Genomic DNA, 24,095 nt, shown 5'->3' with positions numbered 1-24,095 from the left:
TTAAAAGAATTTATTTTGTTGCATAATATTCGGATTTAATAACAGACTTTTTAAGGGTCATGAATATTATGAAGCACGCGGCGCAGCTGGTCGAGTTTAATTTCAACCACTTTTTTCATTTTCATTATGTTCTTCTATATTTTTTCCCTCTCTTCGTTTTTTCTTTATATTTTTCTTCCACGGAGCGAAATAATACGCACCTCATTCTCTTCTCTCCCACTGTACAGCCATTTGCTCTTTCAGAATTATAGAATTCAAACAATCGTAAACAAAAGTCTTATTCTGTAGCACTTCCTTTTTTATTACCAATTCTTTTCACAAACCCGCGTAGAACAAGGGGGCAGATCAGCAATGGTGATCGTGATGTGCCGATTCCCGATTTAAATTAACGACTCGTTTCCCATTTGTTGGCTTTGCCGGGCGTACACAACATTAAAAGTATCTGAACTAACGACCGACGAGCCGACAGTCTCAATTTAAAAGAAATATTTACCCAATTATTTTCATGTCAAACGCTTTTTGCTCGTGCGAAACACCTCGAGAGAAACTGGCTGAAATTTACAACGGTAAATTTTACTCTCTACCTCCGCCGTTAATTTCATTCTCTGCTGCCCGATCCTTCTCATTTTTTTATTTTTACATTTCTTTTTTTCCGCTTGCCGCTTTTCATTTCGTCCCCCCCTTCAACGATATACCTACTTATAGTGGTTAATTCATCAAACGGACACTTGGAGATGAAAGCACCTCACCCGATTAACTTAAGCCGACCTAATTTACGACAGGCATAATTTCCCGCGCTGCATACTGGTGGTTCAATCTTCAGCTTAACCTGCAGTTATTATTAACACGAAAAGTTTAGGTAGTACCGAAATGGACTGTAATTCCGGTCTCCAAACAGATACACACGTTATTCAAGATTTTAGACTATTACGACGCGACCATGAAATTTTTCTGAAAGTCTGATAAGTTCGGAACTTGACTGATTAAAACCACCTCAATGTATAATATCTGGAGTTAACGTCGATCGAAAATCATCCAAAATAATTAAAAATGATTCCGTGACTTTAGATTAGAATGAGGTTTTCCGTGACGAGCGCTATTTGTTTAAGAATAAAGTTCATTTTTTTTCCCTGTGCAAAAATCAATCCCAAGAAAAAATTTGAATTCGATCTATCAAATCAGATGGCCGTGGTGAGTGAGATTCGGTGGAGGAGTGTATATATATAAGCGTGAATGGTGCGGGCGTCGATTAAATTCAACTTGAATTTAAAATTACTCCCGAAGAGCGGCGGCTAGGAGAGATAATTAAACTTATCAGGATCGACAGAATCGAAATCACTTTCGCCCGAGAAGAGGCACTTTGGGCTGGCTTCCTTATTTACTCACGAGAGGCCCGATAAGGATGCAGAATGTCTACAGAGAATCCCCCATAAAGAATTCCCCTTTCAGAAGGGATCGTCTATACCAACCGTACCGAAAACCCTCGGCTAAATCCAGATTACGGAGTTTCCATTCGTTTGTCTTGAATTTGTGTATAAATTCGTTTCACGCGACTGAACTAGGAAGAATTTAATCATTTTCAAATCAAGGTCCTCCGGCGCAAGGCGAAACTTCTCTACCCTGAAAATAAATATACCCACACGTTCACGTGCATATGTATAGAGGTATATGATATCACACATACGTGAGGTTCCAACTGGGAAATTATGGCGAAACGAAACAGGCAATTCGGTTCGTCTCAGGGTGGCCCAAGTGTCGCCTAGCCTCCCGAGCCTACCTGACCAACTTCTGAGCAAATCAAGAACCTCGGTGCTCCAAAGCTTTCCGAGCCCCGCTGTTTGTATCGTATCCCGTGAGGGTGAATTCAATTTCTCTTCCTCTTTCCTTCCGCAGGTCCACACGTAACACTCTCGCTTCGCGAAATACGCGATCTCTGATGATATCATTGCAGCCAAGCCCTCGTGAAGCGATACATGTACTTGGACTGTTTGAGTTTAAGAATTGCACATTTCACCTCTTTGGAGTGCAAAGAAATCATCACGAGAGCCTCGGTTCTCGAATATGTCGTTTCAGGTCGACAGTACCAAGTTTCTGTTTCATCCGCTATACATAGGTATAGAGATTCATGCAATCAAGTATAATTTCTCCTCAGTCCAAGCGGGTCCAAAGTTTATTCGAGAAGTCAGAAGGCCAGTTTCCTAGACCTAGATAGACGGTTGAGTAGAAGCTGTGCGTGTACCAACGAAGATCAAAGAACGACTGCACGGGTAAAGTTTGTTCGTTGAACAAGCGAGAGTCATCACCAAACTCTGAATATTCCGACGTGCTACCATTTTGCACGACACAAAGTCACGGGAATGCTCCACTCGATGGAACAAGTAGACGTGCGGATGTGGATACAACCGAAATACCTGAGTGGTGGTTGAGGTAGAAGAAAAAAAAAAAGAAAGAAAAAACGGAATAGGGATAAAAGATAAGAGCCTTCTCGCGCATAATAATTACCCTGCGGCGTCGGTGCATAAAACATAGTTGAAAAACGTGAGGGTGTGGGAATATATATATTTTGCCCAGTTATACGCGTCGGTCCTCGGGTAACAGAGCCTTTTGCCCGGCATGCCGCATGGCGGCAAGATTCACGTCCACTTTTTTGCGCCCAGCGATCCTCGACAGAATAGGGGTGGAGGTGGAAAAAAAAGATAATTGTATTTTATGAATTCGAGATAAGCCGAGAATGCCTGGTGGGTAACGGGGGCGCATAACATCAACATAATTTTCAAGAGCTGTGAGGTCACATTTCCATAATGGGATGCATCGAAAGCCGCAGCCACGGCTATGCGCCGTCTCGAGCAAAACGTCGAAACGGAGCTCCGCTATGCTTCACCCCATGCTCCATCGCGAGACCGCTGGAAAACTGTACGGGATTTCCCACAGCCTCCGCGGTCCGTTGATGGATGAGAATTCCTCCCCGGCGGTCAGCGGTAAACGTGGCTACTAGCAGCTTATACTTATCTATACTGATCCGTGCGCCATCCACCTCAAACCTATCTCTTACGACCTCGCTCATCGTCTCCATCAGCAGCATCCCCGATACTTTAATTCGAATCTCCTATAGCATGGACATCCCTGAATCGGGGTTGCTGGTTCAATCGAGTTCTATACCATGATGGTCGGATCTTGATTGAATTTGAAGCAATCGTTATGAACTTCTTACAATTTTCTTATTGAGAAGCGATTTGTTTTTTCTCGCATTGTTTAAGAATAATGAGAAAATTCATCAACTCTAAAAAGCTTGGCAATGAATTTTCACAACGTCAAAGACAAATCGTCCGTTTGTAGCTCACGATGAAAGCTTCCGATTGTAATATTAAACATCAAGAGTGATGTGAGTGTGCACACTGTCCCCCGGATATTTACGAGGCATTTCCGCCCGGGTAACGGAGTCATAAATGACGGGTCAACGAGTGGGTACCTCGCGGGCGTGGCGGAAGTGAAGGTGGGGTTGGGGGTGGGGGTGGGTATCCCTCGCGAAGCTTGACGTGACCTCCGCGTCCCGCGCGACCTCCGCGACTTCGTCATCTCCGGCAGCATTGCAGGATGTGACGTATGAGGGCAACAGAGTATATACAGAGGGAACTTAAGAGGCATTTTGGCCGTATACTAATCCTGTTAGCAGGACCGTCACGTTCAAGGATTTATCCTGGACTGTCAGCAGCTTAAGAGGGTCAGCGCATAGCTACGGTATAACGTGAACACCCCCTTATATCGTCAGGTAATGCCGTCTCCACCCCTTAATCTACTTCAGTTCGCGTTCCTACTGTGAAGAGTAAATTTGTACGAGCTGAATGCCAAGAAAGCCGTTAAATTCTGTTATTGGTACTCCTCTCAGCCGCGTAACGGAAGTTTGAAAACGCAACGTTGGCCGTCGAGATCTTGACGCGATTAATATCCCAAAGGATAACGCTGGAGAGCCGCGGCAAAGAGCTACGCCCTCCACCCCTCTCAAGAAAAGTGATCCTTACTGACTTAAGAAATTAAAGGTCACTTTCCACTTCCCATGAGGGGACCAAGAAAACGAAGCTACACGGCGCAAAGCTGAGCACTTTAATATCCGCAGGTACATAAACTGTACCGCTTCAAATTGGCACAATTCCTTGTGTGTATATATATTTGTAGGTATTACATAGGTATATACTCATCTCTCTTTTTCATTGCATTAGCATATCACGGAAAGCAACTTGTGCAGCCGTATTTTATACGGGGTGATCATTTTTTAAGAGTGTACGGAATAGTATAGGAGTGAAGGAAATAACCGTGGAATTTGTATTCAAATTGGAAATGAGTTGATGGAAATATTCTGATAATATGTGTATCACATCCTGATGTCAGGCAACTCGCAAACGAATGGTAAAGTCTTATTGCAAGGAAAATCGTGCAGAGTACCGTCATGATATAGGGTTCCACAATCCTTTAGGGATCATTCTGGTTGTCCATGACCTCAGTTTAAATGTCGATTCAAACGAGGGTTTGGCATTTTAAATTTCAGCAGTTGGAGGTTCAACGTAGAGATTGTCCTTAAATTTTGAGGAGTTACAGGATCAATGTAGGTTTTCTAGGTTCAGTTTCCTTCAAAGTAAGTTCATGATGAACCTTGGTAGGGTCACATGTGTGCGCTAAATTCCGACGCGGGCTCTTAAAACCGTTTTTACTCTTTGAAATTCGTCGATATGCTCCGTTTTACAGTCATTCGATTCATCAGTTAACTGCTCGTTTCAACTTCGCAGAAAATGGAAGCACTGGTTTATGGAACATAAGTATGACCCTGCATCTGGTAAAAGGTACCTACGTTCGACACAGAATCAAAACGTGAACAGGATACCTACGTACATGCAGGGCAGCCACGAAACAGGATGGAAAATAAATCGAAACGTGAGTCGAGGAGAAGAGAGGCGAAGAGAGAAGAAGAGAGGAGAGAAAGAGAACCGATGCGTGTGTTTCTACGTGCAGTGGTGAAGATCGTGGTTCAGGCGGTATTGAAATTGCAACAGCGTTCTAGCTTGGGTATGGGTCACGACATAAGCATGAGGCTCTAATCACGGGATGGTCGAGCTACCAGGTTTACTCCTTACGAAAGCCCTCATCAGACTAATTCACCTACCTCAATCACTGCCGGCTCCATCATACCCTTCGTACAATATTTTTCCATGAAAATATCCTTCCCTCAATTACCTCGATCAGAATCATGAGAGACGGGGAAAGAATCTAGAGTGAAAGTACAATATCGCTTATAAGAATTTTATAGCTGTCTTTTTCACCTGCAGCCTTCGCATTCTCGGGCCAATAAAGCCGAATAACATCACCGAGGGGTTTAAATAAAACTATTGATTTTTGATTCAGAGAAAAAAATCAGGGTACGGGAGAAAAATATTTATTCCCGCGTTATGATAGAGAAAATATGTTATTAATATTTTAATTAACTATGTTCGCTCAAACGATGGTGGGCATATGTTTTTGTTAGAAAGAACCTGATTAATATATTTTTCGCCAAATGTAGGCACTTCAACGCTGATTAAATTTGTTATAATTTTAAGATTAATTTCAATTTTATCTTACAAATATGATAAGTATTCGTCAATTTCGTCATGCCACGGATTTACCCGTTTACAGTTTGCAAAGAGAATACGATAAAGTAGAGGCTATCGTAGGGTCAGAAAAAAATTTTGATTAAAAACTATTTTCAACGGTCCGAATGACATCATCCGCCGAATCCGCCGAAGGCTCGACGGATTTGCGCCGAAGAGGGAGGTCATTTGGCCGTTTTAAACTCCTTGGCTGAGGCGAAAATGGTGACGGAGATCTTCCGGAATTCGGAACGAATTACCGGGTCAGAATATCCCGATTTTGCCAGCATTGGTTTTCACTCTCACTTCGCCCCAGAAGTGCAGTTCGTCACCATCCATAACGAGACTTTGGAAAAGGCTGGATATAATCAATGGATGAAAGGCAGGACTCTTTCTAACGGAAAACGAGTCTGGGGATCTCTCCACATCTCAGGCGTTTTCAACAATCACGGTTTACCCACGCCGTTAGGCTTTATATGCGAGCTTCCGATCTGGCAACGTGAGCAATTGACTGTCCTGCACGGTTACCCCCAAATTGAATTATAGTAATAAAGATATTGTAAAGAACGTGCGAGTTGGTATTCATTCCTGTACACTCGGAAAAGAGCTTGATCGTTATGACCGAAATTTAGTCCTGAAGACGAAATTTTAGCGTTAATATATATCCGAGAAAAAATTGTATTCACAGCACCAAAAATTTTAGTTGATTTTATAGTGCGTAGAAAATAGAATATTTTGTCGTTTTGACCAAACTTTGTCTACCGAACAGATTTAGTGAAATATATGAAGCAATTTAGTTAAATCTACCAGGACGTAAAAAATATTTTGATACTACCGTAAAACAAATATTTCGTATTTATGAGTTCATTGTATTCAATAGACTTTTTATATTTAGACCAAAATATTGTATCGCCACGGTAAAATTTTCTACAAAATGCATCGATAAATTAATTTAAAAGAAAAGCATAAGTTTTGTTAATTTTTATGTTTGTTCAATGAGTGCCAAACCGGTTCAAGTCTCGCAGCCAATTAGCCTAGGACACGATAGACTTATTTAGATTATTTACACTTCGGAAATCCGGTCTATAAATATTGACATCATAAACTCCCACCTGACAGGCAAAAGCACGTAAGGCCATAATATCCTATCAAAAAAAAGTCCATGCTCACATAAAAACTTTAAGAAGTTTAGAATATCGTGCAGTGATAAACGGTCGTAATTTAATCGGATAATATAACGTATCGTATGTAAATACAATATTTTTTATATAATATATATATATATATATATATATATATATATACACCGACCTATATCACAGCAAGGGGTTTGGCCGCCCAACCCTTGTCGTTAGTATAATCTTGAAAAAAATAAGTACGGAAGCTCGGAGGGGTTTCGAGTTGAGAAATCGAAACGTATACTAAAGGCTCTTTTCGTTTTCGTTTCAGTTTTTTCCGTCATTGACTCCGTGTTTTCATTTATTTTCTCTATTTCTCATTCTGCTCCACGTGAACTCGTAATAAACGTTCGAGCGTCCGGGTGGTAGTAAATTTAAGCCAAAACTTAAATGAAACTTTTCTCTGTACCTGAAACGGACAAGTTAGTTTGGCCGATACGATAGCCTCCAACTTTAAACTAAAATACCGCAAAGCACCGCATAGGTATACCGAGGTCCACCGGTCAACTTCAAAGTCACAGCTGCAGGCAACTACCTCGATCAAAGCTCCGATACACCGAGAGATGGAATTGACAGTTACAACTTCACGGTGCAACTAAGCTGTTGCACAGGAAAAACTTAAACGAAGAAAAAAGCTAACGCAGTTCTCGCTCAATTTAATTGTTCTTCGCAGAATCTTCGAAGGTATTCACTCGGATTGTAAAAACTAGACGAGTTCGAATTCCTCGATTTTGCTCGGTTAAATGTTTAGACTTTTCTAATCATAAGTACAATCCTCTAGTGAGTACACGAGTCCAAAACTTGCGACTTATACTTGCATGTTTGAAGCGAATTCAAACGTCGAGATTAAAATTACGTTGAATTTTGATTATCATCGGTAATGAAAAGCATCCCATTTCATGACTTGGTATCCATGTGTATATACGAATGTCAGAAAACTCTGGCCAATAAGACGTCTTTTACTCAGAGAAGAAAAATTATTACTTGGCATATAACAACTCGGAACGATCCAGATACCGTTCGTAAAAATCAGCATGGTTATAAATATACCGAGTTTATAGGTCCAGAGTAGGAAGTTTTTATTTGTCTAAAAATTATTGCCCAGGGTAGATAATGGCCTGCAGAGGGTGAACTCGATTCATCGTATATCCCGGGGTAGAAGTTAAAGCATCGTTCACCCGGACACGACAGTAGAATACTAAACTACAGATGTGTACCTATACAGTTTCATAGTAAATATTATTATTGGACATTGCCTGCGTATTCGTCGAGTAAAATAGGTGACACGGACGCGTAAGTGAAACGGAAGAGTCAAGAAAGAGTCTTGAGAGTGAAAAGAAGGAGTTGGTAAGTAGTGGTAAAAGGTCCCTTTGAATTCGTCTCGCGACATCAATTTGCCTCAAACCCTCCGACACGGTTAGTTACAAACGAGCCTCTTCTTTCGAGGAAACAGACTCCGACCGACATGCCGTCTCTTGTATGTGCTTCGGTCTTGGCGCGAAGGAAGCTTCCGGGAGTTAATTCCGAGATAAGAAGGGAGATCCGTCTTTAGCCCGGTGTTTGCGAGTCATCTCATGCGCGAACGTAATAAATTTCATTCCGCGGCAAAAGAGGTCCCTTAACAAACGAGCTGAACCAACGCCGCCCCGTTATAATAAGGACCCACATTGTATACCTACCCGGCACCCATACCAGCAACCCCCCAAGCGAAGACCAAACAGTTTCGCGGTCGACTCGAGGAGAGGACGTATAACGACGCGGATCCCGACCTCCTGGAGGAGCACAAGCCTATACTGTCTACGTGGATAGGTACTTAACTAGAGGAATCAGAGGCCCGGGTGGCCGCGATGTGAGTTATGGGGGAGCGCGTTCATCCGGTGACCCGATAAATCACCGGACGGCCACGATATTTCGAAAACAGACGGAGATATTACCGATGCTCGTAATTCGGAGATACGTCTTTCCGAAAAGAGTCCAATATCAGAGATTCTCTGTACCTGTGTAAATAAATATAACCTCCTTTTCCCCTGCCTCGTTTCCCCCTCTTTTTTCGAACGAAAGGGTGAGAATGTTCTGAATTACGGATTTGGTATATCAGGTTAAACTGAGCGTGTCCTTCCCAGTCGAAAGCCGAAGGGTTTTACCGTCGAGAAACAGTTCGGTCAACTAAAGGGTGAGAAAGGTTCTATACGAGTGCGGTTGGACCGGACGTGAGAAAGCTGGGCTACTTCGGTCAGGTTCGATTCGGTTCGACCAATCTCTCTCTACCCACGAGCCAAAGTTTAATGGTTGAAAATCAAGCCCAGCACGGTGAATAACTGTCACGGTTAACCGTGTGACATAATTATTACCGTCATCGTTCAGGGCCGTATAGGTATAATGGACTTGCACTCGTCGATACATATAACTGTTCCGAGGATTGTTTCCACCTTCAGGTACCTGAACCTTGAATAACGTGCAATATAGTGCAAGAAAAAAATGTCCTCAAATGGTACGCTGCAAGCGCCGAAGTTTCAGGACAGCGCGATACTTCGTTACTGGAATAGTTCGAAGAGGGAAGAAAACGGAAAAGGTCAGAGAGATGAATTGGTCCATTTGTCCCTGCTGAGCGATTCGCCATTCACAGCCACGTCGATGCTGCGCGTGTTGGGTGCTGCGCATACGTGGTGGTGAATATCCGTCTCCGTTCAGGAATGTCTACTTCCATTGCTTTTTATAGGTTTGAATTTATACGTTTCGTGCGATTTTCCAACGGGTAAACGGAGAGTGTTTGTACAGACCGCACCGAGATTCCGGCTGATATTTCTGAGAGCGTAATTTCTGCAGAGCGATGCGCGGGGATTCGCGTGCTTTGGAACGTGAACTAAAAGGACGAGGTGCAAAGTGAGACAGGAACGACTCACAGCCGCTGTGTGTATATTATTCGTTTATAAGATTTCCCGACGTTCGCGAGAGTTTGCAGCGGGAAATCCCGCCCCGTCTAAGCGCTTAACGGCGTAAATATACCTGCGTAATATATTCAAAGACCTGGAGGACTTCCTGCGGCAAAATCCTTGCCTCGCTGCGGCAACTGAATCTCCTGAATTGTGGTCCTAAAGTCTGACAGTTGGCTGAATCACGTGCAAACGCGAAACGCTGACTGAAGATACCGTAAAACGCAGTAGTAACGCTCGGGCAATGGTCAGACGTTGCGCTGGCAGTTTAAACGCCGAATTATAAACAGATCGTAAATCTGAGAGACTGAGGAGTGAGAATTGAGGTAAAAACAACAACAGGATCATTGGGTACCCGGTGATTTATTCAACGGCCTCGGCGATTCGACGAAAATCTTGTTCCACGTTTTTGGTATTTTCTTGTTTTTTTTTCTTCTTCTGTTTCCTGTTTCCTCTGCAGTTTCTCAGACACACAATTCATGCGTTGCTTTTCTTCCAGAGTTATACCGTGGCCATTGTTTAGAGTTTTAACGGTTTATGTTGATTTTTCGCTTCTTTCTTTCTTTCCCTTGATAATTTGAATTCAAATCAAGTTTAGGTCAAAATAATGATGATAATATTGAATATTTTCCAGCAAAAAGCGAGCGTGCAGCTCGTCGGATAAAAACAAAAATTCCATAAGTAACTTCCAAGTGCTTATAGTTAACGTAGAAATAGTTGACACAGTGACTTCTTGAATCATCTGCGGTAGATCAGTAAAGGTGTAAATTTGGGCCACTGAGTCAATCTCCAATTTAGTAGAGTGGGTCTTGTCGTTCGTAAAACGTGACGTACTGCCGATGTTGATAAATTTCTCTTACCCTGAATCCTAAAGCTCCTGTATTTCATCTTGAAAGATGACTAGATAAATGTCCGAGGGTAAAAAGGAAGAGAAGAAGAAAAAGCAGTTGAATTTAAGAATCTTCCTGTACAACAGAATTGGTCGCAAGTTCAGTGCAACGACGTTAAAAAAATAGATATTCAAGATTATGGCTGACGTCAGGCCGGATTAAACAAAATACGCGAACGTAGGCGTGACGATTGAAATTTGTCAGAGATTCCGCGGAAAATTAACGGTGATACCACGATACTTGACGACCAATGATAAATAATTAATTAAGCATGACGAGGCAGGTCTGAGATCTTGCAAACGAAAATTACCCTCTTATTTGATGTTTATCAAACCATTCTTTGCATTGCGTTTTAAAATCAACCCTTGATCGATCTCATCCCTCCTCCTCTCTGATTTCTGTGCCGACTTTTCGCTGTCCACTCTCCCTCACTTCCGGTCTTTTAATTCATTTTATTATATTTCGTAATCATAATACTTGTTATTATGATAGCTTGTTAATTGCTTTTTTAATGATCTACTCAATCGTTGGTGGACCAAAGCGCATTACACGAAGAAACGATACAAATTGTATAATTAAGAAAAAAATCCTCCAGTAACGTACAGCTCCGAATTGGCGCACCAAAACCCCATTATCATTACTATTATTATTATCCACCGACAATACCTGGACGAGTGCATAATTCAGCCGATAATCCATATGCCAAACGGCTTGCATCGATCGGATGTTCGTCGGTAGAATATCCAGAACGCTAATAATAGCGGCAAAAGGATAATAAACAGCCGGAACAATGCCAACAATCAATATCCCGTAGCACCTCCAGGTTCAATAAGATAGTCGAGAGAGGGGCGTTAATAGCACACAAATTGAAAGCGGGATAGCTGAGGCGACGACGGGCAACCCCTTTAAATTTGAATTTTATTTTTATCGCCTCTTTGGGCGAATTTTAATATACGTCGAGGGGAAGTTGACAGGACGACTGGAGCCCCACGATAATCCTGGAATAAATTCAACGGTAGCGAGCTCTCTGACAGGAGCGTAATTTATGGGGAAGTCCGTGGTGCTTGGAAAGTTGGAAATTGTCGTGAGGCAAGATCACGTCAAGACATGTCGTATAGAAGGTATACGACTATCGTCTTACCGCCGGAATTCGTAGAACTGTCGTATTCCGGATTTTCTCTTTTTTTTTCGAGGGGGGGATTGCGGAACGTCGGCCTGGTCAGCAGCGTCCAAAATGCCAGCTTCTCTCCACTCGCTCCCAACGAATGGAATACCGCGAAATTATCATCGACATCGCGGCCAACATTCCAGGGTAGCGTGAATCTACCGACATTGACATACCGAGCTAATGAGCCGGTGGTAAACCGCAGAAAAAATTAGCCCTGCTCCCTGGTACGTAGATATAATTCTGTTCAACCGTGACCGAAACGAAGTTATGCAGCGGGTTTGTTAATCACTCGATCGTAAACCGGCCAAGCATGCGAGGGAAATCAAAGCCTGTGATATCAAAGCGCGAGTGATAAAAGCAAAAAAATTACATATATACGTAGATTTTATGACACGCGTTATAAGAGAAATAGTTTGTAAAGGAGGGGGGATTGAGGCGGGCACTCGCACCATGCGGCCGACCCTGGAAGTCACGGTTCTCATCTCTGGGGATTGGTATAATTTTCTAAAAATAAGAGAACAAATCTGCTGTCACAGAAGTGCGCCCGAGCACTCGGATTCAAAAGCTGCGGTACTGAGAACACGATACTGCAAGCGGCGTCCCAGGAAACGGAGACGGTGAGTCGTGATCCCGGATGAAATGTGAGACAGAATAAACTGCTTTTCCCGCAGATGTCGTCGGTCGCTTAAACGCAATGTCGTCACTCAGTGAGCGGCCCGGTAAATTGAATAAGCGAATGAATTTATAAGAAAACCTATTATAATGTAAGAATCTGAAGGGTACGGAGGTGAAAATAATTTGCGAAAATTATTTTTGCACTTCCAAAGACGTGCACGCAAGGGGACAAAAAACAGGAAAAATCAGAGGAAGGAAGTAGAAAAGTGGCACAATCGATGCGAGAGTGAAGAGGATTATTGAAGTCCTGGGGAAACTCAGAAATGTTCCGAGTTCGACGATCGAGATTCCCTTCAGTCGTTCCAACTTGCCACGCGGCAATTTTCTGTACCATCATGGAAGCTCTGGACTCGAACCTTACTCTGGAACCCGGAAGAACTGAGTGCGGAATAATATTAGCCCCTCCTTGATGCCAACTTCACACGATTTCTAATTTCAGACTCGACGAGGTTCTTTAGCGAGAAAAATATCATCTAGAAGCTAATGATGAACAACATCAACGCTCGCCTTCCGGAAGACTCGAGATAATAATAAAAGAAGATAATAATAATGCAATTGCTTGGGTGACTTGTTGTCAAGTAAAGCTTTTCCCCGATCCGTGAAAGCAGAATACGTTGAGCTGCACAACCGTACTGTCGTACAATGGCGACTTGTGTGCCATGAAGTGCTATTGGTCCAAGCACCCGACGCGAGTAATCAAGCGAAAAATTAATTACGTTGCTGAGATACTCTTGCAACAATAATACAAGACTGTGGAAAACGAGGTTGGGCGAATACCGCAAAGTCCGTTGACACGCTCGGCTCTAGGTACTTGCTTTGGGTTTGTTGCGCTGGTGTTTGCACCTTGATGAAATTTGAATGCATAACATGAAGGGGGCTGATTAAGAACGAGAATTACGTACGTCTGTGTACGGTGTTTGTAGGTGCATGAATGTAGAGAGGTGGAACAAAGGGGCATTTTGACACATGACCGTAACTCCGGGTGCCCCCTGCAGTTATTTCGCTGCGTGACGCGGGTAGCACTTTCCAAGACTGTGACAACAATGGCATGCGGTGTGTGTGGTGCACTGGTCAGACCTGGGCACCGTCGCGTCGCGTCGCGACGTATCAACGATAACTGGAAAGGTGGTGAGAAAAGAAAGCGAGTCTGAGTGGGATTGTAGGTGAAATCAAGAGCTTTTCAATGTCGACGCGAAGTGGAACCTAGATTTCATTATCGCAAATGGGGGTAAAACACAAAGGATCTAGCGACGTATGTAACACGTAGGTGCGGTACAGCCTATCGCGTGTCTTAAATTGAAAAGGGTCGAGAAAGGCTCGTGCTTTAGAGGAACGTGTTGGACAAACCACCCCTCATCCCTGCCATCCCCTCCATCCTTCACCGGAAACTTTTTATTCCTTATGCATATACATATATATATATATATATATATATACAGATATTTGTGTTCTTTTCTTTTTCTTTCTCTTCGTGTTCTACTTCTCCTTCGTGATTTTTTTCTCCTCCGCCGTATCTAAAGAAATGTAAATTTACCGAGGACGCAGAGGTTACCGATGACTAGAAGCACGCAGCATATGAATGTTTATTTTCTTCTTGTGTTTTTTCCTCCAAATTTCAACGTTTCAACCGTAATCTTGTAAAAGCTAGCGCCGCACGTTTCACCGCGTCTAGCTAAACTGTGACTGAGAGTTTTACCCTTCCGCACCAACTTACTCTGTATCTTATTCACGAATAAAACGACGTTCGGCGAGACACGTGATATACTGGATATAACGCTGGCGACGTTTCACCTCCATAAAATTTCTTTCGGGTATCGCGCCTCAACCAAAGATCCTAACCAGACCTACCATAAATGTGTCATCGTACACGAAATCAAATTACTCGTACAACAACGCATGAATGTCAGATAGAACCGCAAAACATACTTCGTGTAATAATGCTGTGTACGCCACGCAGGAATATCGCACATATTAACGTTTCAATTCAACCATCCGTTCTACCGTGAACAAATCCCATCCTCATGTCATTCGTAATATCGTGCAGGAATATGTGATATCAAGTTATACTTTGATCGAGCATGCATTCCCTATAATTACTGAAAACTTGACGTAATTGGAACCTTCTGGATCGACAAACCGGATGAAGCGTTAACAATCTGACAGCTGTAGCCTGGTTTGTCAAACGACAAGCCTCGATACGAGTCGCCGGGGCATCAATTACTACATAATCAAACGTAATGCACATTATGAAATTGGTCGTTATTCGTACAAAGATGAGAAGCATAAAATTTGTGCCTCATTCACAAAAATCCGCATTGTTTGAACGACATTCGAAATGATAGTCGACAGCAAAAATAAAAGTTTTTTGCACAAAGTCTTCCTACATGACTTTGGAGCTCGTTAGATGAGCCGATAATGAAGGTAGTGGGTATATATTGCATTAAGTCTAAAACTTCGACCTTTCCTGTCAGCCACCACTTCCAAAGTTATTTAATCAATCAAGTGGGTCCTCCTTTTTCGAATCAATATATCAAGTTTTTCAAAACGTAATCATGAACCCCCTCTTCCCAATAAATAAACATAAATCCAAGATTACATACAGATATCGTTTTCGTATTTAATTACCTATTACCCACTGTATCCCCATGATTTCCTTACGTTCTTATTCATGTTGTTCCCTCAGTGACCTGAAATCAAGAATTTCGATTCCGGTTTCACTGAATCTGGGCAATTAATTAATGTGTCAGAGTTTTAATGAGCCATCATGACTGCAAGGTCCCCCTGTTACGGAATTAAACAAATAAATCTCGTTGTCAAATCAGTCAACAAATCAGCCTCGCAGTGCTTTCGAGCGACGAGTGACGCTTTAACAAAGCGAAAAGCGATCCGTCGGATTTTCGGACATCCCTACTGTCGAGTAATTTCTAAAAAGTATGCGCGCGGGGAGGAGAGGACTTCTTGTCTGACCAGTTTCGTTTCATGCTCGAGTGGGCAAGCTTTATCCAGAGAGTCGATGTGATGGAGTTCGATAGCGAGACAAGAGAGAGGGAAAAGCTTCGACGGACAAAAAAAGGCCGGTAGTAGTAAGTAAGTTATAGTGGGACTTTAGGTCCAGGACGGCGGAAAGTTCCTGGCTAAACCAAGGGTTGATTGCTTTTTTGTCCCCGAGCCCATTCCAGTCGGCTGGAAGGCCGGGTCGCCCTACTCCGAACACTGATATGCACAACGGTCCCGATCCGCATATAAGACGTTCCTTCTTTTCAAAGACCCTCGAACTTGTCGATTTTCAAACGGATCGCCATGGCGACCGTTACAACCTCGAAGAGTGATTTGAAATTCCACCAGAAGATTCGAAAAGAATTTCATTTATTTCTCTGGCTTTTTACTTTTCACCTTTTCTTTAAACTATATTTCCACCGTATTTCATACGAATTCTTAGCCAACTCAAATGCGATTTTTCGTCTGACTATCTCCTGGTGAAAACGTGAGACACGTGTTTCTTTTTCAGGCAAAGTGGTAACTTTTTGAAGTGTATGATAACTCAATACTTACGCCAAGGGTATTTTCAACTTTTATACCTATAAGGTATAAGGTATACATCAGCGAAACGTCGGGTTTCAATTTTAGCAAACACGGACTTAAGGAAGAAGAAAATCCATCTCGCAAGTCGCTTCAGCATGCTTAGCAAAAAAGTAGTAGGTGAGAAAAAATTGCTTGAGTAAAAATTTGATCAATCCGCAAAGCACCTCGTCCAGCTTCTATAACTATAATAACGAGTCCGGTGAACAACATTCGAGTTCCAAGTATAATAGAAGCTAACGACGCTACGCTGTAACTCGGTTGTGAACAAATCCACGCTGTAATTGAGACAGCAATTATAATAATTACAGTCTTCAATTCAGAACTAGACGGGGGATGGAGAGAGCTCTGGAATATGTGTTTAAGGCACGTAATTTTGGTGGCTGTTACAGCATCAAGGCTCAACCTGGAAAGAGGGCTCGTTATCTCAACGTGGAAAGCTCAGACAAGCAGCCTCGTTTGTCACGCGCTGACCTCCCTCGACACGTCCTCTTCTTCTTGTCAGACGTCTACAGTCTCGCTCTCAGGTAACCACCACAGTAACATGTGTACCTCGGAGAGAAAAAACTCCACGCGGGCCAAGGGCCTCATATACATAAAATACATGTATACAATTTCAGCCGACTTCAGAGAGACGAAACGAAAAAAAAAAGTTCACGTGACACGACACGTTCTTCCGCAATCGGTTCGCCCACGATTTCTACCAACCATTCATCATCAAGAGATGTCAAGTCCCTGTATGGCGCTTGATGCGAAATTGCATTTATTACTTGTTTCCGTTTGGGGTTGATCTCTAAGTTTATTAAGCTACTAATAAATGGAATTTATGAGACTCGATTTGATGGAAGTGTTCTATCTGCTATAGTACAACCTGGTTATTTTATAAGGCAATCTGCATTCATGCCAAATCTACGTATTAAACAACAATGATTAAACAAGCGTTGATCTGAAGAGTAATTTCTGGCAGCAAAAATTATTGCTTGTAATAGTTTTAACTCTGAGAAACTATTTACAATTATAATTACCATGAAACAGATTTGATTCGATACTGTAGAATTTTGAGTCATCTATAATTGAAAAGTGAACACCATATAATATCGATCAAAGGCCACCAAAATTACACGCTACTTTTATGCGCCTGCGTATTATGTGTAATACCCGGTGAATAACAACTATTAAATCTACTATTACAAGTCCTGATTGCCACGTGGAATGAGACACAAGTCTGGTGAATAGCGTCGATGGTAAAGTTGTTGCTCGATTCCATATTCGTGTGTTTAATCAATATCCCACGACATTATTCAGCGTAGCTTCAAAAAGTGATAATGATCCGTGACGGTTGACTAAACCCTTGTCGTCAAACTCCTAAGCAGAGTCTGTGTAATTAAGATATTGCGATACATCGTTAGATAGCGGTTTTAATCAATCCATTTGGTCTATACGCGTGTTGACGGAGATACGCATTTGGATTACGGGGGCATATAGTAAGTATTCTGGCCAAATAGGGGTAGAGTTCACACGCATCAGCCTTTATAGACCCCAGGCCACAGGGTAAATATATCGTAGTTGAAGCTGCCGTGCTAATGTATACTCAATTAACGCTGGTTTTACCCAACACAAACAGCCCTCTTTAGCCTCGGGTACATGCACGAGATGTGAAGTATGCGCCACGTTCCCCGGTTAAACCTCTCTACAAAAGCCGGTTGGTAGTCTGTTACAAAGACGTAAATTCACAGCCAGTAATATACGATATATAGTAATATATACATATAACAATCACATTGGTAATCATCACCTGAAGGTTGTATGGTTGTTTACGATAAATTACCTCCGCATTGCGGAAACCAATGATGATATCTCCTCGTCACGTAGTTTAAGCGTGGTTCACGAAACGTGTGATGGTACAAAATCGATCACATGATAGGCGGCATTTCGAGGATGATTTTGATTCTCCAATACCGGCATCGTATTACCCTGCAGGATCTTCATGGATCTGGTTGATTATGGTTAGTTCTGCGATGGCGGCCACCGACGCCCGACATCCGACTCTCGAGGACGCCAAGGCGTCTCTGAGTCTAGACGAAAGTATTGGCGGCCGACGGCGCGAGAGTTTGCTCCGAAGGATCAGTATCCGAGCTCAGGGCGAACTGTCACAACTGGTAGAGGAATGCCGTTCTGCAGTAAAGTCTAGTGCACAAAATCTGCAGATTTCTTTTCGTTTCTCATATCTACTGTTGCAGTGTCTAAAGGTGTGTAGAATTAGTGCGTTCTTGAGTGATACGATGAACGGCCGAATAAGAAAGTTTGATTATAGCAGACCCTTGTTACGTGGTTTTGAGTAAATCGTGGAAAGTCGAAACGAAATTGAGGCGTAAAAAAATCACACAAACAAAGTGCTGAGCAAATGTTGCTCAGGTTGATTGAATCGGTAAATCATTTCACCGTCAATCAGTACGGGAGAACGATTTATAGCAAAGCATATAAAGCAATCCTTTCGCAACTCAAGAAGTTCAATTTGAACGAATGTGGCAGTCGTAAAAGCCTGACTCGTATATGGTGTACACTATTTCCACGACAGGTTTAGAATTCGGTATCGATAAGTCATCAGCTATCGGTTACCTTGAAGTACTGTATATCCTTAGAAGAAACTCCCAAGCTTTCCTCGGTGCTGATTTCTCGTTGAAATTCTCGGAGCGTGCGAGACGGCTTTATCGATGGATGAAACTACGCGGATTATCACACCAAACGCCTTTGCTTCGAAGTATAAATCGCAATCAAAATACTCATCGTCTGGAAGCTCTCGTATCCAATTTCGATGGCATTCATATTCATATTCGCATCGGCTTAACCCTCTAAATTTGATCAAAGAAAAAAAAAATGGTTACACGTCTTTCGTGTTATTAAATTCCACGTGTCAAGTATATAATTTCACTGCTTTTGCAAGTTTTCAGGCTCAAGATCTTCGTGAAGTATGGGCCTGTTGAGATTCGAGATCATCCTGGATAATCCGTACGGAATTTATTACGCCGGTTGTCCAATTTCCGGTAATGTTTACATAGACGTAGACTCGCCGAAAAAGGTTCGAGGTAATGAATCGTATGAATAAAACGACGTGACATTGAGATAATCTCATTACTTCGGTTATTTTCTTCCTTCTTGTTTCGACAGGGATCGAAGTTAGGTACAAGGGAGAGGCCAAGGTGCGTTGGAAGCCCGAAGGAGGGAATCAAATACGCAAAGCAAATGAAACCTACATGGCTATAAAGTGTATTATTTGCGGAGGTAAGTCGATACGCTGTGACGCAGCATAGCCAAAAGAATTTTTGCATATTTTCCACCCAACTCTGTAATCTATTCATTTTTCTTTCAATCACACCCTCCTTTCAGACGGAGAAAAAGAATTTGAAATTCCCGAAGGAAGTCACGTGTTCCCATTCACCTGGATGCTACCGACGAATATTCCCGGCAGCTTCGAAAGCTTGTACGGACGTGTTCGCTACACTGTCAAAGCAGTCATTGATCGCCCCTGGAAATTTGACCACGTCGTTAAAGTTCCATTCACCATCGTGCCGATCCTTGATCTTAACCGTGAACCACTTTCGTCGGTAAGATGAGGATTGACGTCGAGAGCCTGGTCGTTTTCTCGACAATAAACGATCGTGGCATCACCTCACTTTTTCCAAATTCTATTTGAAGAAATTTTCCTAATCTTCACCCTTGATTTTCTCCATAGGAGCCGATAAACGAGGAAAATCACAAAACGTTTTGGGGTCACTCGGAGCCTCTCTATATGAACGTTTCGCTTCCCGTTCGTGGCTACGTACCGGGACAAAATATACCAATTAAAGCAAAGCTGAATAATATGTCAGGCGTTGACGTTGAAAAGTTGAGAGTAGTGCTGAAAAAAGTGAGTTCTGCTGAATTAATCATAACTTCGTCGCTGCCGTAGGTTCATTGTAAAAAAAAAAAAAGCGACAGAATTGAAAGTCAAATGAAAACTCCTCTGCACCTTTATAAAAGTTTCACTGACAATGAGAATAACATGAAAAAAAATACTAGACTTTATTATTGTAATCTGTCAGATCCGACTAGGCAATTTCAAATCTCACAAATCCTCTGGTTAGCCAGACCACGAAGATAATTTTATCACGCAATAGCATTAAAATTGCATAAAGTTCAACTCAGGGATGCTTGATCACGCAATTACTGCGAGTAACACATTATGCATGCCCACATTTTTACAGTTAGTTACGTTTCATGCGCCGGGAGATTCCCGGACCAGAAAAGAAGTGATAACGGATTTCGAAGTGAACGTCGACGAGGGTCAAGATTTGGTTCTAATCAACCTAAAGTTACCCTCGCTTCCACCTTCCGGCCTGCAACATTGTAAAATCATCGAAATCGACTACAAGTTAAAGGTTGGAGCCAAACTTTCGTAAGAAGATATCCACCGAGTACAAGCTAAGACAAAATCATCTCTGGTCCACGACTCCTCTTCAATAAATAACGGTCCGTTGCATTTCGAATTAACTGACCTTGTTGCAGGTTGAGGCTAGGGTCGAAGGGTGGTACAATAAAAATCTCAAGGTCAGAATGGATATTCTAATTGGTACTATACCGCTTCTCACTTACCAAGTGCCACAGCACACTATGTCGACATCTGCTTTGGGTTTCGATGGTATAAATTTGCCCTCACCATCCGCTCCAAATCAGCCGGAGTCCCAACAAGAGACCTTTGTGTTTCCAACGGAAATAGAGGAATATTCCTCGAGCTTGCGTAAGTTTCAAAATTGAAGGGTTTCCTTGTTCGCAAGCAACCATGAGGCTGATTTAGACGTAATTACGACACAAAGCCTTTCACTATTTGTCTGTAGCCAGGATTCAAATACTTCAATTTACTGTTCAGAAAACGCTTTGAAACAATTTTTCAACATCTGTTATACCGTAGATTCAGCACTGAAATATGTATGTATGTATTTAAAATTACTAGGAAAACACAGCTGTTACCATGACATTCAAATCTGTTGCAGCTAAATGCTGTTGTACCTTCGAAAAATGCGAAAATTACAAAGCATCGAAACGTGAAAAGGACGAATCACCGGGCGAGGATTCCGACGGAGATAGTGACGAAGAAATCGCTTCATCATTCGATCCAAAATACACTGTTTACGAGTTTGGACCTGTTACGCCAACAAACTAACGATAAACTGTATTAGTTATACTTTTTTGTGTCACAATTCCGTGAAACGTTTATGTATCTTCCACTACAAATAATCGCTAACCATGATGACGTTATTGTATCCCATGTGATGCCCATGCCAAAGATCACAGTCTCATTGTGAAAATTGACAATTTGTTCGTTGATAAGAAAAGAAATCGTTTCACTCTCATATATCGTATCGTTGTGTGAGCTAAGCATACTGAATACGATAAATGATTGACAGCGAATTATTCTCATCGAACATATTATTATTGTCGTTATTATTATATATTTTATCGCCATGCAGCTTATGCCGTATAATGGCATGCATCGGTTCCAAAATCACAAATATTCCAAGTATAGTATGAATATGTGTGGAATACGGATAAAAAACATAAAAAGGATATTTTTTTGGTAATCCAGTAACACAGATGCCTATCAAGGAACAGTGCTTATTATAATTCCTGTCTCGTTAAATTCAGCTTACCGAAGCCAGCAGTGTTCATGTGCCAGACTTCAATCGTTATTGTACTCTGTACAGCCCGAGCTTTAAACTTGTAACAAGTAACCAGAAGTAAATCCGAATTGTTCGCTAGAATAGCGACAACGAAGTACTCGTATAATTTTTAATAAATAAGTTACACAAAAGCATTACGGAGTCTAACTTGTCCTGCTGTATCGCAAACTGAAGAATGTTATCGAGTATCAAAGCATAGCCGATGGCTATACGTCAACGTGAAATCGAGTTGTTACGTTTTCAGATAAAAGGATGAATGCAACGAAGGTGTGCATAAAAGGCGAGAATGGAGTTGAGGAATAACGAAGTCTATATTCTTTGGAATCGCATAGAGTCTGAGCCAGGCAGCGAGCTTCTGCGGTAATATTTTCAATCTACATCAGCCAGCCTTCTCCAGGCACAAAGTACCGATAACGCTCTCAGATAAAGGGAATTTACTAGTTCATATAACTTGATTATGAAGAACAGAATTTGTTGACCGAAGCTCGAACGGAGCGCAAGTTTCCTTATTCTTAGCGTCGAAACAATTTTAAAGCACCGCTTGCCAGATAATAAAGGACTGGTGAACCCGCAGCAATATTACGCCGTAATACTTGAGCAATATCTGGTATTGAACAGTATTGCTTCGATGGATTTCCAAGCTCTTCCATACATAAGAGGAGGATTGATGGTGAGACGAAACTAGGTAGTCTAATTTTGGGAATCTAAGACGACCTACGTAGCTAAGACTGTAGGGCAAATATCGAGGCGAATATAATTAGAGTACAGAACGCGGAGTCGATTGTCATTCTCTGAAACAGACGCTTTCTGCTCTCAGGTCGACCCTTTGCTCTGGAGTTTGTCGGTTTCGCGAACCCGTCGTTAAGCCGCGAGCATTAGGCTACGGGAATTAAATTAAACGATAAATTCCGGCTAAATAGCATCTGGGAGAGGGAATTTCCTGGTATCGGCCGCAAGACTGTGGATACCGGCTGTACTGTACCTACTAGACTCAACCATCCTTGCATGGAACAGAGCGCAAAATCTTTGCTCAAAGCTTCACATGGAGAAACCGTACAAGAAGCTCAAAAAAAATGCAAATAATGTAGGTACAGCTATGGATTCAAATTGTTGTCTACGTTGTGCAGTGCTTCGAACTTTGTCTCTGATCTGTTCGTTCCTACAGCTTCATTTGTCGTCAGTATCAGTCAGCCAAGAAGCCGACTTTATCGTACTTTCATAAGATTCTTTTCGTTTCCAGTACAACGAATTCGCAATACTAAATTGAACCGAAATTCGTGTTTTATATTCACCTTTTGTAAGACAACGGCTTTCTACGACACGGCGAGGGCTTTGAGACGTAGATAATATTGGCAGAATCACGTCGAGAAAACCGTTCGAGAGGCATAGTATAATTAAGTGCTCTTTAGCTGCTGATTAAGGGCCGTTTTCAATATAACCTCGCGTAATTGCACCCAAAGAGCACTTGATTCCTGTAATGTTGATTAATTTCTAAAATTGTCTTTATTTCGCTACTTTTTACGATGTTCTTCCGATTAAAACACTTATAATTAATAATTATACTATTTTGCTGCCAATATTATCCACGTGACTTACTTGAAAATTTATGCACATAAACGAACAATTACTTAGTGGAAAGAGAAATGGAGTACAAAGTGATTCGCGTAATGGAAATTGAGGAGGCAGCGTAGAGAATGGATTCGGTAATTGTTTCGGCGATTCATTCGATTCAAGGAACTCGACATTTCAATCAGAAAGCCGAAGGAATTCCGCGAATGAACCTGCTTCAATCGCGGTCCACGTATCCATTTACGCGTGACTTGGACCAGACAGAAAAGCACCGAGAGACAAGTAAAGGAAGGTGGACGGTCTCGGGACACCATTAATCGCAAAGCCACACTGCTGACAAAACTGGCTTACCACTTTTCGTCAAAGGAATGAATTCCCAACCACTTGAATTCCGCCACTCCATCGTGGCTTTTGAACTTCAACTAACTGTCGCGCGTAACTAACCACAACCGCAATTAATCAACAAAGTAAACGCTCGATGAAGCCGCATCCGGTGAACTGCATGTTCATATTCAGGCTTACATATATGATGCATACTGTCACCGCGCGTTGAACCAGCTGCTAGACTCTCGCCATGATGCCGGGGTAACTTTTTAAACTCCGGGAATCTCCTCGAGCGAAAACGCGGAAGTGCTGGTAACGCTTCCCCAGAGGATCGATTCAATTTACTTCCCTTATCTGGGTCTCTCTGTTCTCTTTCCGCTGTACCATCCGCGCCGCGCTCCGTTCTTGACTCCAATTGCTCAAAGTGAAACGACGGCGACGAAG

At 42.2% G+C, this 24,095-nt stretch overlaps 2 protein-coding genes across 3 annotated transcripts in view; both read left to right on the top strand.

The window, feature by feature from the left end:
* Positions 1-21,889, top strand: part of LOC124412967 (arrestin domain-containing protein 17-like) — a 160,324-nt gene extending 138,435 nt beyond the window's left edge. Inside the window, exons 1-8 of one of the 2 annotated variants that reach the window (XM_046893221.1) lie at positions 18,126-18,290; positions 18,986-19,127; positions 19,210-19,323; positions 19,429-19,646; positions 19,775-19,948; positions 20,286-20,459; positions 20,587-20,818; positions 21,072-21,889. In XM_046893221.1, the coding sequence (XP_046749177.1) occupies positions 19,013-19,127; positions 19,210-19,323; positions 19,429-19,646; positions 19,775-19,948; positions 20,286-20,459; positions 20,587-20,818; positions 21,072-21,241 (1,197 nt within the window). In that variant the 5' untranslated portion in view covers positions 18,126-18,290; positions 18,986-19,012 and the 3' untranslated portion in view covers positions 21,242-21,889. Of the gene's footprint in view, positions 1-18,125; positions 18,291-18,985; positions 19,128-19,209; positions 19,324-19,428; positions 19,647-19,774; positions 19,949-20,285; positions 20,460-20,586; positions 20,819-21,071 lie in introns of those variants that run through there. The other variant, XM_046893222.1, reaches the window with a different exon arrangement.
* Positions 5,615-7,677, top strand: LOC124413644 (hemolymph lipopolysaccharide-binding protein-like). The gene is made up of 7 exons (XM_046894365.1): positions 5,615-5,686; positions 5,775-6,117; positions 6,499-6,535; positions 6,738-6,747; positions 7,281-7,385; positions 7,470-7,480; positions 7,578-7,677. The coding sequence occupies exons 1-7, from the start codon at positions 5,615-5,617 to the stop codon at positions 7,675-7,677; spliced, it is 678 nt and encodes a 225-aa protein (XP_046750321.1).
* Positions 21,890-24,095: the final 2,206 nt, after the last annotated feature.

This window comes from Diprion similis, chromosome 12 (genome assembly GCF_021155765.1).
Source record: "Diprion similis isolate iyDipSimi1 chromosome 12, iyDipSimi1.1, whole genome shotgun sequence".
Taxonomy (NCBI): Eukaryota; Metazoa; Arthropoda; class Insecta; order Hymenoptera; family Diprionidae; genus Diprion; species Diprion similis.
Note: the sequence above shows the minus strand (reverse complement) of the source record. Positions and strands in the feature narration are given on the sequence as shown.